The sequence below is a fragment of the Mesoplodon densirostris genome, chromosome 2 (assembly GCF_025265405.1).
Source record: "Mesoplodon densirostris isolate mMesDen1 chromosome 2, mMesDen1 primary haplotype, whole genome shotgun sequence".
Classification (NCBI taxonomy): domain Eukaryota; kingdom Metazoa; phylum Chordata; class Mammalia; order Artiodactyla; family Ziphiidae; genus Mesoplodon; species Mesoplodon densirostris.
This window is the reverse complement of record NC_082662.1, coordinates 135,409,288-135,426,749: the sequence shown is the minus strand read 5'-3', so window position 1 is coordinate 135,426,749 and position 17,462 is coordinate 135,409,288. Positions and strand designations below refer to the sequence as shown.

The following is a 17,462-nucleotide window of genomic DNA, read 5'->3' as shown; positions in this document are numbered from 1 at the left end:
ATATATAATACGTATGTGCATAACAACAGAGGGTCAAAATATGTGAGGCAAAAACTGATAGAAAAGCAAGGAGAAACAGATGAATCCAACTATTGTAATTAGAGATTTCACCACCCCTCTAACAGAAATGGACAGATCTATCAGGCAGAAAATCAGTAAGGACATGGTTGAACTCAACAGCACCATCAGTCAAGTGGATATAACTGACATCTATGGCTATTTTATCCAACAACCGAACACACAGTCTTCTCAAGCTCACATGGAACATTCTCCAAGACAGACCACATTCTGGACCATATAACACACCTAAATAAATTTAAGAGAACAGAAATCATACAATGTCTGCTCTCAGATAATAATGGATAATAATGGAATTAAATTAGAAATCAACAATAGATAACTAGGAAATCTCAAAATACTTGGAGATTAAACAGGAAAAAAGGCAAGGATGTCCCCTTTCACCACTCCTTTTCAATATCATACTGGAAGTCTTAGCTAATTCAATAAAAGAAGAAAATGAAACAAAAAACATATACTTTGGGAAGGAAAAAATTACTTTTCCTTGCAGATGACATGATTGTCTATGTAGAAGATCCCAAAGAAACAACAAAATCTCCTGGAATAAGAGATTGTAGCAAGGTTGTACAAAATAAGGTTAATATAGTAAAGTCAATCACTTTTCTATTTACCAGCAGTAAACAAGTGGAATTTGAAACTAAAAACACAATACCATTTACATTAGTACCCCCCCAAAAATTCAGGTATAAATATAAATATAACAAAATATGTGCAAGTTATATATGAGGAAAACTAAAAAAGTCTGATGAAAGAAATCAGAGAAGAACTAAATAAATGGAGAGACAGCCATGTTCATGGATAGAAAGACTCAAGATAACAAGATATCAATTCTTCCATACTCCATCTATAGATTCAATGCAATCCAAATCAAAATCCTAGCAAGTTAGTTAGTGAATATCGACAAACTGATTCTAAAGTTTATATGGAGAGGCAAAAGACCCAGAATAACCAGCACAACATTGGAGAAGAAGAAGAAAGTCAAAGGCCTGCCACTATCTGACTTCAAGACTTACTTTAAAGCTACATTAATCAAGACAGTGTGACACTGGTGAGAGAATAAACAAAAAGATCAATGGCACAAAACAGAGAGCCAAGAAATAGACTCATAAATATAAATAAAGTCGACCAATCTTTGACAAAGGAGCAAAGGCAACATAATGGAGCAAAGACAGTCTTTTTAACAAATGGTGCTGGAAGAAATTCATGTCTAATTTCTTACACAGTTCACAAAAATTAACTCGAAATAGATCATAGACCTAAACATAAAACACACAACTCTAAAACTCTTAGAAGATGACACAGGAGAAAACCTAGGTGACCTTGGGGATGGTGGATTTTTTAGATACAACACCAAATGCATGATCCATGAAAGAAATAATTGATACGCTGGATTTCATTAAAATTAAAAACTTTTGCTCTGTTAAAGGCACTGTCAAGAGAAAGAGAAGATACGCCACAGACTGGGAGAAAAATATTTGCGAAAGACACACCTGATAAAGGACTGTTATCCTGGCAAGTATGTGGAGTAGCAGGCACTCATAACTTGCAGGTAAGAAAAAAAAAAAAAAAAAAAGCCAGCTTGAAAAATGTCAGTTTGGCAGTTTCTTACGAAAATAAACATTTTCTTACCATATAATCACTCCAAAGGAGTTGAAAACTTATGGCCACATAAAACTCTGCACGTGGATATCTATAGCAAATTTATTCATAATTGCAAAACTTAGAATCAACTGAGATGTACTTCAGTAGACAAACAGATAAATGAACTGTGGAACATCCAGACAATGTAATATTATTCAGCACTAAAAACAAATGATCTATCAAACCGTAAAAAGACATGGAGGAACCTCAGATGCATATCACCACGTGAAAGATGCCAATCTGAAAAAACTACATACCGTATGATTCCAACTGTACAACAACATTCTGGAAAATGTAAAACTATGGAGATGGTAAAAAGATCAGTGGTTGCCAGGGATTAAAGGGGAGAGAGGGATGGATAGAGCACAGAGAATCTTTAGGGCTGTGAAACTACTCTGTCTCATATTATAGGAGTGGATACACGTCATTACACATCTGTCAAAACCCACAGACTGTACAACACTGAGTAAATCCTAATATAAAGATGGACTTCGGGTGATAATGACGTGTCATTGTAGGTTTATCAACTGTAACAAATGTACCACACTGGTGGGAACACTGATACTGGCGGAGGCTGTGCACGTGTGGGGCATGGGATATATGGGAAATCTCTGTACTCTGCTCTCAGTTTTGCTATAAAACCAAAATTGCTCTAAAAATAAAGTCTATTTAAAAAAAAAAAGATTTTATAAAAAGGGAATGATAAACCCAAAAGTCAGGTTATCTTTGTGGAGGGAGTGAAAGGAGGTGATTGGGTTATTATGGGTGCAATCAAAGGGCTTGTAGGATTCTGGTTAGTTCATAAGCTGAGTGGTTGTTACCCAAATGGACGCCTAATGACTTTTCTTTGTCACTGGATCTACCACCCTTAGTGCTGACCTTAGGAGTAATAGCTGTCTAAGATAACTTTTCCTTTTTGTTTAAACCCCATTTTCAGTTTTGCTTTCCAATTTTCATAGTTAAAATCACCCAAACGGATACAATCTCTTAATTTGGATGTAGTACAACTGGGATCTGACTTAGCATAAGCCATCACTTAACCCTATTTTGTTTGCCTAAGTGTATCATGAAAGCCTTAGATTATTAGTTACCCCCAACTACGAAAAAAGACTTTGTCTGGGAAGAACAGACTGTCATTAAAACAACTCAGCATTTTTCCAATCCTAAAAGGCATCTTCCTTGAAAACATTCTGATTAAGCATGTGTGATAACAAGGGCAATCAAGATTTTTTTTTAAAAAAATCTATAAATCACCAAACAGATAAGAAGTCAGGCTATTACTCTTGCCCTCGGCAGAGAGCAGCTTAATCTGGCCGGAAGATCACGCATTTCCCATTGGAGCCACAGGCTGGAGGTCAGAGCACGGGGCTGAATTTCAGTTCTTGAAAGGAGTGCAAAGAAATGAAAAGATTTTGTTCAGAAAGGAGCATGTTCTCTGCTGTTTCGGCCAGAGCAATACAGAACGATAGCATCTCCACAGAAAAGTCATACTGGAGACTGTCCTGCTAAGGAAATAAGACCTCCAGCCCACCTACCTGCAGACAGAAAGAAATGGGTAGACAAGGAAAAGGGGCCAACCGAGAGGCCTACATAAGAACACACCATTAATTCTATCTATCAGTCATTTTATAAGGTAAGCCCTTCACCTTCATGGTTTCACTTAATCCTCCAAACAACCTGCAAAGGTTGAGTCTGCTCATTTGACAGGTGAACATGCAGACAGTTGTAGCAAGCTGCCAAAGACTGCCCACTAGCGACTGGTGGAGCCGAGGTTCAAGCCTATGTCTGGCTGTGAATGGATAAAGAAGATGTAGTACATATATACAACGGAATATTACTCAGCCATAAAAAAGAATGAAATAATGCCATTCGCACCAACATGGATGGACCTAGATGTTATCATACTACGTGAAGTAAGCCAAACAGAGAAAGACAAATATCATATGCTATCACTTATATGTGGAATCTAAAAAAATGATATGGGGCTTCCCTGGTAGCGCAGTGGTTGGGAGTCCGCCTGCCGATGCAGGGGACACGGGTTCGTGCCCCGGTCCGGGAGGATCCCGCATGCCACAGAGCGGCTGGGCCCGTGGGCCATGGCCGCTGAGCCTGCGCATCCAGAGCCTGTGCTCCGCAACGGGAGAGGCCACAGCAGTGAGAGGCCCGCGTACAGCAAAAAAAAAAAAAAAAAAAAAAAAATGATACAAATGAACTTATTTACAAGACAGAAATAGACCCACAGACATAGAAAACTAACTTATGGTTACCAAAGGGGAAAGTGGGAGGCAGAGGGAGGGATAAATTAGGAGTTTGGGATTAACAGATACACACTACTATATATAAAACAGATAACCAACAAGGACCAACAAGTATAGCACACGGAACTATACTCAATATTTTGTAATAACCTATAAGGGAAGAGAATCTGAAAAAGAAAATATATATATACATATATACATATATATATACACACACACACATATGCACATGTGTGTGAGTATATATATATATATACACATATATGTATGTATAACTGAATCTCTTGCTGTACACCTGAAACTAACACAACATTGTAAATCAACTACACTTCAATAAAAAAAAAAACTATATCTGTCTGACTCTAAAGCTCATGCTCTTTGCTTTATATCATACAGGAAAACAACAAGGATTACTGCAGAACTCAGTCTTAAAGCATTACCTCTTAGCAGGGGCTACAAGGCCTTCTCCTGTCAAGTGCAATGCTGGCCATACCAGGAAGATGCGGACCAGCTGAACTTAGCAGGATTCCATTAGGAAGACGGATTGCTACCATCCTTGGTTCCAAGACCACCAAGCCTGACCCTCACCTCTGTCAGCCACCTCACACATGCGTCACCTCGGCCACAAGAGGAACAAGGTGAAAAAAAGGAGGGTTTGCTCAAGGCAACTACACCCGTCTGCACCCGGTCCAGCTTCGCCATGAAGCTACCTCTCTCGATGCTTGTTCTACCGCCAGTGATTTCCACCATTACCTAAGGTCCAACATGAGACGGCCCTCAGGAGGGAGGTGCTGCTGTAGATGGCGTGCATGTACATAAGATGAATCATCAGCTCCGCCAGCCACCAACAGGAGAGGAGGCGGCCCAGCCCCCGGAGAAGGATGGAAAGGCTGGCCTTGGGCGAGCCCTCCTCCTGCTGCTGCATCTAAAGTAGAAACAGAAGAAGTCATTAGATGGCACCTCCATTTTTTTTTTTTTTTAAAGAAGATGTTGGGGGTAGGAGTTTATTAATTTATTTATTTATTTTTGCTGTGTTGGGTCTTCGTTTCTGTGCAAGGGCTTTCTCTAGTTGTCGCGAGCAGGGGCCACTCTTCATCACAGTGCACGGGCCTCTCACTATCATGGCCTCTCTTGTTGCGGAGCACAGGCTCCAGACGCGCGGGCTCAGTAGCTGTGGCTCATGGGCCTAGTTGCTCCGCAGCATGTGGGATTCTCCCAGACCAGGGCTCGAACCTTGTGTCCCCTGCATTAGCAGGCAGATTCTCAACCACTGCGCCACCAGGAAAGCCCCACCTCCATTTCTAAAACCTTTCAGAGTCCCCTAGACAACGTTTTTATAAATTTTCGTTTTCGCTACATCTTCTAAGGGAGGGCCGGTTTAGTTTGCCTCGGGGACACTCAGCATTCTTGGGTAAAAAAAACCATGTCTGACAAACACCATATGATATCACATATATGTGGAATCTAAAAATTATGAGACAAATGAACTTATTTACAAAACAGAAATAGACCCACAGACATAGAAAGCAAACTTATGGTGACCAAAGGGAAAAGGGGGTAGGGATAAATTGGAAATTTGGGATTAACAGATACACACTACTATATATAAAATAGATAACCAACAAGGACCTACTGTAGAGCACAGTAATATATTACAAGATGTTCAATATCTTATAATAACCTATAATGGAAAAGAACCTAAAAAAGAATAGATAGATAACTGAATCACTTTGCTGCACAACTGAAACTAACAGAACATTGTAAATCAACTATATTTCAATTTAAAAAAATTTTTTTAAGTCATGTCCAAGCTAGAAAACTCTGTCCAAGAGCAAGAATAGGGTGGAGGCCATAAGCTAGCCCAGTGCCGAGAACCAAGAAGGGGTTCCGCATCCCTTCACCCCAGCAGCAGCCCTGCCAAAACCCAGGATGGAGGGCAGTTCCTGATGTATCCTAGACAAACACAGAAAAACAAGAGAGCACATATAAGTTTTCCAGATCTTACACTGACACGATTTTATTAGACTGAAGGCTGCCTGGAAATGCAGAGGTGAAGTGACTGCCTTAATTATGAAGTTGTATCTGCACACATTAGCTGGCAGAGGATATGGACTTGGTTCAGCAAGGGCTTGACAATTAGGGCTCCAGACACTACATGAACAAGAGAGGCCCATCCCTAGGGGAAGGTGATCCTGACATGCTTCTTTAACTTCTCCTCTCCTCTGACCATCAAGGCGCAGTGGGTCCCATGGCAGCCAGGAGGGGTGGCAGGCACTGCCCTTAGAGGTGATGGGCTATCTACACTCCAAGGAGTTAATTTCTATTCCATTCTTGAGCATCTATTCTACCACGGTCTCAAACGGTCCTCTTACAGCAAGAAACAAGACCAAGAAATTCTGGCTGGCGCAGTGAAACTGCGATAAGCTGCATAAATGGCTTTCCCCCTTTTGCCATCTGCTTGGTTAGCTACGCCCAGGAAAGCTGTTGTTTTAAATTTTTTAATGTAAGTTGATCAAATTAACAGGAATTTCCTTTCATTTTCTTCAGTTCACCTCAGAAAGATATTTATTAGGAAACAAAAGTAACTGCCTTGAAGGATCCACCCAGCCAAGTTTGACAGGGGAAGCGCTAGCTGGGAAGGTTATCCAGGAAGGAAGGTGGGGCACAGGGGGATTTGCAGTCTTGCAGGGATCACAGCTCACTGCAATTATAGCCGCAGCACAGCAACCCAATGCAGACCCCTTTCCCTCTCTAGGCATAACTGAGGGTGGTTTTCATATGAATCCTTACGTCAAGCACGCGTGCTACATGCTACAAAGTCTGGAGAGGAGCATCGACAAGCCAGTGGATGGCGAAATCCTCAGTGAGAGACCCCCTACCTGCCCAATCCGTTGTGTCTGCATTATATAATTGAGAAGAAAAAGGAAATAACCCAAACTTCCAACAGTATGGGCTTGGGGCTTGGTTAAATGCATGAGTGCGCCTCAATCTTACGTAGCCATGAAAACTATTTTTTGATATAAACGTGCATAAATAAAGAAAGGCTGGAGACACAGACACCAAAATGGCAGCAGTGATGGTAACCTTTGGATGGTAAGATTCTTAAGTTATTTTTTAACAATTATTATTTTTGTAATCAGGGCAAAAAGTAATGTAACTTTACGATATTGTGAAGACTTTGGTCCTCTCTGTTTAAGAGGCAAGCCCTCTGTTTCTGCAGCCTTCTTGTAAAAAATGCCGAGTCTCAGGACCTCCCCAGGGGAGCCCAGCATCCTCTCTATGAGCAAGTAAGCCTCTCTCTCTTTTGTGCTACCCATCTTTATTTCTCCTTACCTTCCCACCTCACTTGGAGACTTTCTTAGTTACACGCTGAGTTGCCCTTTGTTCATTCTCAACCCTTTTTCAACTCTCTAAAGCAAACTCATTTTGACCAAATGACCATCAGCAAACGAAGAAACAATTACGAATACAGTGTCCATTAGTCTATGGAGGCTAGGACAGTTCACACCAAGGCAACTGGGGAAGCTAAGACATGAAGAGACACATAAAACCATTCCAGACCAACAGAAGGGGCCTTTCTTGGTGCCAGACTCTTGGCGGAAAGCAGATTCCCTGAATGAATGTGATAACGACCTCAAAAGCAGTGTTGACAAAAGACAATCTTTGCACAACTGTCTCCAGTGTTCCCAAATAAGCAACTATGCACATGGCCTGCAGGCCCCTGAGCAGTTGCCTAACCCCAAGCTGAGGTCCCCTGAAGACCAGAACTGCACCCGAGGCCTTGGAGCATCACTGGGTGTGCAGCCCCATCCCAGGGAGAGGAGAAGCATCTAGACAGGAGAGAAGCCACTGTGAGGTCAGAACAAACAGCCACGCCAGGCAATCAGGAAAATAAGTCTGTCCAATCACCTCCAGCTCCAGGCGACCACATTTCAAGGTCAGTCCAGAGGCCCTCCTTTCCTTCCCCAAACAATGCACGGTCTAAAATGACGCGAGTATCTGTAATTAAGAAGAAACATGAGGTGCGTTTTGTGACTGACTGGCCTCCCAATAATGACTTCCCTACTTTCCCCAGGGCCAAACTTGCTCTCCAGGTTTAAAAAGGCATACTTATGTGTCACCACTGGACCAGAAGGGCTGGACTTTTCTCTGCAATGCTCCCTTTTTGATGCTGGATGCCTCCCCATTCAAAGTAAGAGAAACATCTATTCCTTAATTGCACAAGTAAACACAGCAGAAGGAAAACAATCCAATTTTTCATTCTATTCGCTTTTACTTAAAAACATGGTTATTAGTCTTTCTTCAGAGTTGCACCGTTATTACAGTCCATTTATATTTGTCCCCTGTCAATTCAGCAGGAGGAAAAGACACACCATACACAGCTCACCTAATGAGCAGGGTGGCTCACTATTCAACCTCTGCATGCAAAGCGTTTCACTTGAGATATTTCAAACTGAGGGGAGTGCCCATCTTAAGACCGCTGGAAACTGCCATCAATGGGAATTTTTAGTTAAGGCTCCACTAAAACATACACATTAACTCATCTGCGAAGTGCATTTTAAAACACGTTATATTTTAAAACCTCATTTCATGCAAATTGCATAAAAAGGAATATCGAAGCCCTTCAAAGATATTCTAGTGATTAAAGATGACAGTTCTCAAAGATGAAAGGTTCTTTTCTTTCACATACGAATAATACCCATGTTGGAGAGCACCAAACAGAAGCCTTCCCCAGAGGCAACTGTTCAACTGAGTTACCTCTGCTCCAACCTCCACGCTTGGGTCAAAGGCACTGTAGCCTGAGTCTTGTTCCTTTGTAACACGGGAGCTTCTCTCCAGCCCAGGGTCATAGACCGTACCCCCTACTCCCAGGAAATCATTCCCTAATCAGACCCTCACTGCCCCTCCCCAGCATCCAGACCAAGGCCAGTAGTACCGAGTGGTCTCTGGCAGAACAGCAAATGGGGCCTGCGGTCAGTGTAGCGGCCACAGGACTGGGACCTGGTCTGGCCAGCTTGAGCCTCCAGACCCGCACGTCCACCAGGTCACACTGCTTCCTCCCTCTAACTCCTGTGAGGCTCACCAAGCTGGCGACAAGGCTCTGTCTGGTCTTTGTCCCTCCCACCCCAACGCGCATTGCATTAGCCTGTCCTTGCCTCTGTGTTACCGTCTGTGAAGTGGGAGTAACAACAGTGCCTCTCTCCTGGGGTTGTTGCCAGGATGAAAGGCATCAGAACATGGAAAGCCTGGTTAGGAGTAAGTGCTCGGTTAGGGTTACTTCTCACAGTTAGCACCATTCCAGATGCACCCTAGAACCAGAGCCCACCCCATACCCTGAGTGGTTTGTCTGGAACACTGACTGCCAGGCCTGGTCCTTCAGGGGCTGGGCCCGCCCCTGCACCTGCAGCCACTGCCTGCATCTGTCTTCCGCTGGCCTCCTCTGAGATCAAGGATGGTCCCTGTCCAGAATCCTGCCCAGAATGGCCCCTGCTGCTGCCCTCACCTATCAGCCTGGACACCCAGAGCCTCAGTTCTGGCATAAACTTATGTTAGTTCTCACCCTCGGGAGCTTCCCTGGGTGAAATCTGGCCCCTTGTACACAGAGGGCAAGGAGCGACCAAAGAAAAACAGCCAGGTCATTCCGGATTGGCAGGTGGCAGGTTTAATAAGCAAGGGAGCTTACAGATGAGCCTTGCCTTGGGCGCTGAAAGGCAAGTGGATCTCTGCATCCACTGCCAGAATTTTAAAGTTTAAATAGAGGCCTTACCTGGGTTTAGTCACGTAGTCAGTTCAGACGGTCTCAACAACACCTTCCTCTTTCAAGGTCAAGGCTATGTCCCTGAAATGGCTGCTAGTGTGGGAATGGCAGGCAGAACATATATTCCAAGGGCAGGGGAGGGGTGAGGAGCCTCCAACTGCCCAGGTCCAGACTGCAGGTCAACCAGTGGTCACATCCTTTCAATGCCCTCCTCCAACAACTTACCCCAGAAATGCCCCCGCTTTTGGATAACAATAACAACAATAATAATAGTTAACACCTCATCATGTTACATGTCAAGCCCCACTATCTATACAAAATCATTTAATCCTTAGGACAACCCTATGAGGGAGGTATTATTACTTTTCCCATTTCATTGATAAGGAAACTGAGTCACAAATAAGGTGAGTAACTCAGCAAAAGCTCTCAAGCCAAAGCAGAGCAGGGATTCAAACCCTGTAACAATAGGATTGGGCGCAAGAGTCTTTGCTCTTAACCACCAACCTAGTTCCCTATTTGAGCACTGGCTCTTCCCCTCGGGGCAGGAGCACAGCCCTCAGCAAGGAAAAGCCCCCTGGTCCTCCCACACCCGGGCTCACCGTCCCCCCCATATCAGCTCCTCCCTCACTGCATGATTCAACCTGCTCAGAGTTAAGATGTGGTGGCCCCAGGCTCCCAGCTCAGCAAATAAACAGCATTTCCTGCCTTTCCCTAGACCTCTCCGACCCTGTCGCCCGACCTCACCCCCGGCTCCGTATCTGAGTTCCATAGAACCCTGGGAGAAAAATAAACGGGGCCCATATTCCTGAAACTCCAAATGCCATCAGAGATGGCCTTCAAGTTAAGGCACTGAGGCCTGTTGACAGGCACATTTTCCCCTGTTCATGATTGATGTGTACAAATTTCACATGCCATACATTACAGAGGCACCTCTTCTATACTTGCCTCATCTTGGATATGTAAATTTACACACTAAAAAAAAAACAAAAAACAAAAACAAAACTGGGTGAAAGAGAACATTCTCCCAGGGTGGACCTAGTACTGTAAATTTATGGACCATGGTTCGCCCAGCTGGGTTCGTCTCCACGGTAAGGCTGTGCTGCCCCCTGGTGGCAAGTCTCTCTCTGCTCTTCAGAGCTTGTGAGCGTTGACCTGAGAAGCTAAGAGCCAAAATTTCAATACTACCATTTCCTATTAACATTTATTCATTCACACAAGCACTCGTTCAGAGCAAACCTTACTTACAAGCTCCTCCAGTTGTCTTTCTTCTGCCCCCTCCCGGCTTCTCTGAAGGAGCCCTTTCACTACTAGATTAGCTCCCTAGTTTAACTGCTCTCCTTTTAGACCCATTTTTCTCACAGGAGGTAAGTGCCCCATAGATACCCCCAGCAACTGCAGAAACCATCTGGCTTGTTTTTATTGCCCTGTAGCTTATTAAACATTTTGCATTTTCTAGACTGACTTTTCTATGAATCTTCTCAGACCATAGAGAAAGGTTTCAACTTGCCTTTTTGAGTTCCCTGCTTTTGGCAATCGCTACCACTTTGAAAGGGGTAAAAAAAAAAAACAGAGAGAGGGGACATAGATGCTACCTGGAGTCTCCAGACCTGACTCCCTACAGGGAGAAACCCCTTCATTTCCCCAGGCTGAAACTCAAGAACAAGAGCCTTTGGCTAAGGATTTAGGTGAGCGATAATCTCAAAGCTCGCCTCTGTGTAACATATTCAGGACCCCGAGACCCGCCTCTCATATTCCCTCAAGACCCTACAGGGTACAATCAGAAAGGAGGAGACAGACGAGAACTAAGAAGAATGATGATTTGCCTAACAACAAAGTACAGATCCCATAGGGCTAAGCTCCTTAATGGATAAGAGGCAGTTAGGAAAATAATTTGTTTCCTCTTTTTTTATATATATAAATTTATATATTTTATTTTTGGCTGCATTGGGTCTTGGTTGCTGTGCGCTGGCTTCCTCTAGTTGCGGCGAGCGGGGCCTACTCTTCTTTGAGGTGCACGGGCTTCTCATTGCGGTGGCTTCTCTTGTTGCGGAGCACAGGCGCTAGGCGCACGGGCTTCAGTAGTTGTGGTGCACAGGCTCAGTAGTTGTGGCTCGCGGGCTCTAAAGCGCAGGCTCAGTAGTCGTGGCACACGGGCTTAGTTGCTCCACGGCATGTGGGATCTTCCTGGACCAGGGTTCGAACCCGTGTCCCCTGCACCGGCAGGCGGATTCTTAACCACTACGCCACCAGGGAAGTCCCAATTTGTTTCCTCTTAATGAGTTTAGTCTGTTTCTCTGAGAATTATCTATCTTCAAGGGAGGGGTGGGGGTGTGCTTGTGGATGTTTAGTCCAAAAGTTATTGACTGCAACGTTAGAATTAAAAACTTACAGTGGCAAGGAGGCTGTAAAGGAGACAAAATTCGGAGGACCTGAACCCACCTTACCCTGGGTCTACCCCACCCTCACCCCACCCCCTGCTCTTCTAAGAACTTCGGATAGTGGTTCTCTACCTCTAACAGCATCAGGACCACGCTGCTGGGCCCCGCCCCCGGGTTCCTGATTCATTAGGTCTGGGGCGGGGCCTGAGAATGTGCATTTCTGACAACTTCCCAGGTGATACTGTAGCTGCTGGTCCAGGGACCACACTTTGAGAACTGAGTTAGAAGATCAGCTGTCATCACTAAACCACCTCTTTCTTTTACACAACAATTTTAACCATGATTTTCAAACACAGATTTTAAATTCCTTCATGGCAAAAGAACGATCCTAGGTAGCCCAAACTGAGGTATGAGAAACCACGTACTAAACATACATCTGCCCACAATATCAATTTCACTTAAAGATTTGCAGAGGGGAAAACATTCAATGATTTAACTGGCAATGTTTAAACATTAAGGTATTGTTATAATGAAGAAATATACTTCTGAGTACAATGTGTAACTCAGTGAAATTTTTAAGACAAAAGAAGGGATTTCTAAGAACCGTCCTATTTGTGCAGGGGGCACCTTTCGGGTTGCCCTCCGAAAATGTCAAACACTGCTGCTGGCCCTGCTCTTCGAACTACGTGTCCAGGCCCCAGTGTGTGTGCACACGTGTACATGTGTGTGCTTGCACATGTGTGCACTGTGTGTGCATACATGTTATTGTTCTCACCTCCATGGAGATTGTTTTGTTGGGGGGAGGGAGGCAGGAATGTCCTTTGAGAAACACTGTTTTTAGGGAACATCAATTGATTACTCACACTTTAGGTGAATTAACTTAGTACACGTGTTCCACGAGGCTAGCTGTGGAATGAGGAAAAAAATCCGAACTAGGAGGAAAAGTGAGGTGGCAATGACGAAGGTGGCTTCCCATGGGCTTCAGACAAGGCTGCTGTCCAGACAAGGCTGCTGTCCAGAAGTAGGCAGGCGAGATCCTGGGCAGAAACAGGCACCCAGACCCGAAAGCACACCATTGCTCTCAAACCCTCTTCAACTCCACTCTGTTATCCCATCCAGATCGCCCTGAACAATTCCCAGGCCACGGATGAGCTATTTCATAAGCAGTTTGTGAAAATAAAAGGGCACCTATTATTTACCAACCAAGAGCTTAGCCAGTTCCTCCTCCCATTTTCCAAGTAATACCATGAGAAGCCAGTTTTCTTTCCTGCAGGGGATGCCTACCCCCAAGCTCCTGGCTGTGCCCAGTTATTATTTCTGGCTGCCACAGTCCACAGAGAATTTGGGTGGGAGCTCCTACAACCAACAGGCACAAGAGATATGCTGACCTTTATTTTGAAGGCTTATTTCCCCAAAGTATTTCATTTATTATCAGAAATCATGACAATAATGTGTGTTCTAAACTTGTGGGCACTCCTGTATGAAAAGACTCACAGATGACCACAGCAACAAAGACAGAAGCATCATCTGCAGAAACACCCATCCAATCCCCGAAAGGCTCTCACCTGTGCGATGAACTCCGGGAAGCTGAGGATGGGCCCGTTGTGGAAGACTGGGTAGTAGAAGACATAGGCCACCACCCAGGGAAAGGAGCAGAAGGTGCGCTCAGCCGGCGGCTGCTGCCAGCAGAGCTCCAGGCTGAAGCTGGTGTAGTACAGGCAGCGAACGGTCAGTGTGAACTGCAGCAAGTAGTACTCATTTTCCGTCTGGTACCACCCTCTCTGCAAAATCACAGGGAGACAACAACCTTGAGTGTCAAGGAGGGACATCATCCAGTCTCCCAGGAAGGAGATCTCTTCCATGGGCAGAGCAGCTAGCTGTCCCATCCAGGGAGTCGAGAACCACTGAACAGCAGGTAAACATCATCGATCATCAAAACAAGCAATTAATGAGCAACGGGCAGGAGAGTGTCCCTAACATCAGCCATAAGCTTCGCATTAAGCCTGATGCAACACAGAGTGAAGGTTTTCCCAGATATGCATCTGTCAGATACACCAGCGGACAGCATGGAGATCAGCTACATCCAGTGGGTACTCTAACAGCTCCTTCAACAACTCTGAAGACAAAGAGAGACTTATACAGGCAGAACTCAGAGTACTGCAGGTTCGGTTCCAGACCACCACATTAAAGCGAACACCGCAATAAAATGAGTCACACACTTTTTTGTTTTCCCAGTGCACATAAAAGTTATGTTTACGCTATACTGTAGTCTATTAAACTGTGTAACAGCATTATGTCTAAAAAGACAAAGAACATACCTTAATTTAAAAATACATTATCGCTGAGAAAAAGAAAAACTGCTGTTGATCATCTGACAACGCAGGGTTGCCACAAACCTTCAATTTGTTAAAAAAAAATGCAATATCCACAAAGTGCAATAAAATGGGGTGTGTCTGTAAATGTCACGTGGGATTTATGTGTTCAGCATATCTTTCCTTTTGTTCTTCTATCATTAATTTGGCTCCACATGTAGTTGAAGACTATTTTCCAAATAAGCTTTAGAGAAACATCGTCAAAAGAAATAGTCCCTGCCCTCAATGTACCTAAATTCTCATACCGGAGATAGGTATGTAAAAGTATAATTACAACACAGCATGAAATAATAACAAGCACGTAAAAAATTAGGTACAGAACAAAAGACTAAAAACAAATGTGGTAAAATCCTAATATTGAGGGAATACAATTATGGATCATTTTATAATCTTTATATTTTTCTATATTTTCCATATTTTCTATAATACATATGTATTGCTTTTTTCATGAGAAAACAGGTTATGGAAATAGATACAAGAAATAAAATTGGGACAAAGGAAAGAGTTGTTCACTTGATCCATGAGGGTCTTTTAAGGCTTTACACTGAAAAACTAAGTACCAAACAGAGTTTCTATTCCACGTCCAGGACTTCAGCAGCCACCAAGAAAAATCAAGAAAACTGCATGTGTTAAAGTATGGAACTTTAGGGCTTCCCCGGTGGCGCAGTGGTTGAGAGTCCGCCTGCCGATGCAGGGGGCGCGGGTTTGTGTCCCGGTCCGGGAAGATCCCACATGCCGCGGAGCGGCTGGGCCCGTGAGCCATGGCTGCTGAGCCTGCGCGTCTGGAGCCTGTGCTCCGCAACGGGAGAGGCCGCAGCAGTGAGAGGCCCGCGTACCTCAAAAAATAAACCAAAAACAAACAAACAAAAAAGTATGGAACTTTAGGGCAACTAGTTTCTGGTCATTTGCTCTCTCCCCTTCAGCAATATTTTTCACACCACCAGCTTACATAACAGATGGAATACTTATTCACCACCAACACCCATAACTGATGCTAACAGTCCCCAGATAAAGGATAATTACAACTGGAGACCGTCTTTGAACGTTTGCCAGGTCCCCCAAAAGTTAGGTGTGAATTTGTTTTTATTTTTATCGCAAATCTATTTTTAAGCACACTTATTTAAGTGATCGCCTAGTTTAATCATTCTGGGAAGTTACGTATCTTTGTTAGGAGAGAGACACTACCCTACTTATTCCCTTAACTCCAGGTTTTGAGACATGTGCTTGAAGTATTCACCCCAGTCCATTGGTAAGAGTGAAGAAAAATTAAGGTAGCCTAACAACAGCAAGAATTCTTGAATTTTCAAAATGCTACCATTTTCACAAAATTGCTTAACACGTATTATCTTGTTGGATCCTTAGAACAACTCCATGAGGAAGGCAGAGCAGCTATTACCTCCATTTTCCAAATGACGAAATTAAGACTCAGAGGTTAAACACCGCCTCCAGTTTCAAGAGCAGGAGAGACAGTGAATAGAAGAGACTAGAAAACCACTGGCTCATCCTTCCCGTCGCATTCTTTTCCATGACTGTGCAGATCCAGGGCTCACCAATTCTAAGTGCCATCACTTAAATCAATGAAAAGGTGAACGAATAAGTGAACAAATGAACAAAAATAAAGACACCACGGGAAGCCCAGTTCCACATGACTAAAGAAAGAATATCAAAAGCTTCCCAAGATGTTCTGTGCAAGGAAAATACCTGCCTTATCTGTTCAGGGACTATCGTGGGCTTCCGATGAGATAATGAATGTGAGAGTTCCCTATAAACCGTACAGCATTCTACAGATGATTGTTTTATTAAATGCATAGGGGATTACTGCTTTTTTTTCCCCTTTGTTCCTGTGACATCTGGCACCATCCATGCCTGCCCAAACTGGGAGAAAAGGTACAAGGTCAGCGCTGGGCAACCTCCAAGGACTAAGACATAGTCAGATACAAAAGACTGCAGAAGGCAACACCAGGGTTCACATGCATCAACCCCCTGTGGCCACTAGAGGGAGCGCCACCACAGTTCTTCAATTGACTCATGTCTGAAAACAAAGGCATCTACCTGGATAAAGGCATTGCCAAAGGGGCCTTCTCCTTCCCAATGGTAAAACGGAGACTCTTACCTTAACTTCCTCCACATCTTGAAGGCTCAGTGTAGAGAGCAGGAAGACAGAACAGAGCCATGACAGGAACAGCGACCGGAATTGGGCAACACAGAAGGAGATGGCGGTGTGAATAAGAACCATGGCTGTGCCCTGGGTCCCCAGCACACACCAGCAGGCCCACATCCCATAGGCTGTGAGGATCCAGGGTTTGTGCTGCAGACAGGGAGAGACCCAGTGAGAAAGACATGGGGGGGGGGGCGGGGGGGAAGGAAGAAAAAAGAGAAGGGTAAGTTAACAGGCATTGCTATTGAAGGTTCTACATAAAAGAGGGTAATGACTTATGACCCGTTAACCAAACTGTTCTCACTGGCCTGGGGATTTAGTGTAACACAGACAAAGAGGATTCAGAGGGACTTCCCACATTAACCCCAGAGTGATGGCTGCCTACCCCCAGGTCGCCAGAACTCCACCAGATCCACCCAGAGAAAGGAGCCACTTTCCTGCCTTCAGCCAAAACCACCCAGACCACTGGATCCCACAACAATAAGATTTATGGCTGACTTTCAACAGACATTATGGGAGACTGAAGATGGTTGGAAAAGCTGCCAACCTAGCACACTAGCCCCTGCGTACACTATTCTGCAAAACGAAGGTAAGATAAAATACTGGTGCACATTTCTCGGGAGTCTTACTGAGAAAACTGGACCATCCAAACCACAAAAGGCTTTCTAAAGTTTAAACCAGAGACTTACAAGTAAATCTCTAATTACATTTTTATTTCATTAGCATATTATTCACAGTCAAGTTTGTGTCACAGAAGAAGTATAGCTTACCTGTTTTCAGTGATAGTGAGGTCTTTGCATAGTCAATCCGATTAACACA

The 17,462-nt window shown here is 44.0% G+C and overlaps 1 protein-coding gene across 2 annotated transcripts in view; it reads right to left on the bottom strand.

The window, feature by feature from the left end:
- Positions 1-17,462, bottom strand: part of HHAT (hedgehog acyltransferase) — a 363,504-nt gene that overhangs the window by 266,528 nt on the left and 79,514 nt on the right. For both annotated transcript variants that reach the window (XM_060088397.1, XM_060088396.1), the window contains exons 5-7: positions 16,599-16,793; positions 13,679-13,894; positions 4,731-4,902 (exon numbers count right to left, since the gene is read on the bottom strand). In XM_060088397.1, coding sequence (XP_059944380.1) covers positions 4,731-4,902; positions 13,679-13,894; positions 16,599-16,793 — 583 coding nt within the window. The remainder of the gene's footprint in view (positions 1-4,730; positions 4,903-13,678; positions 13,895-16,598; positions 16,794-17,462) is intronic.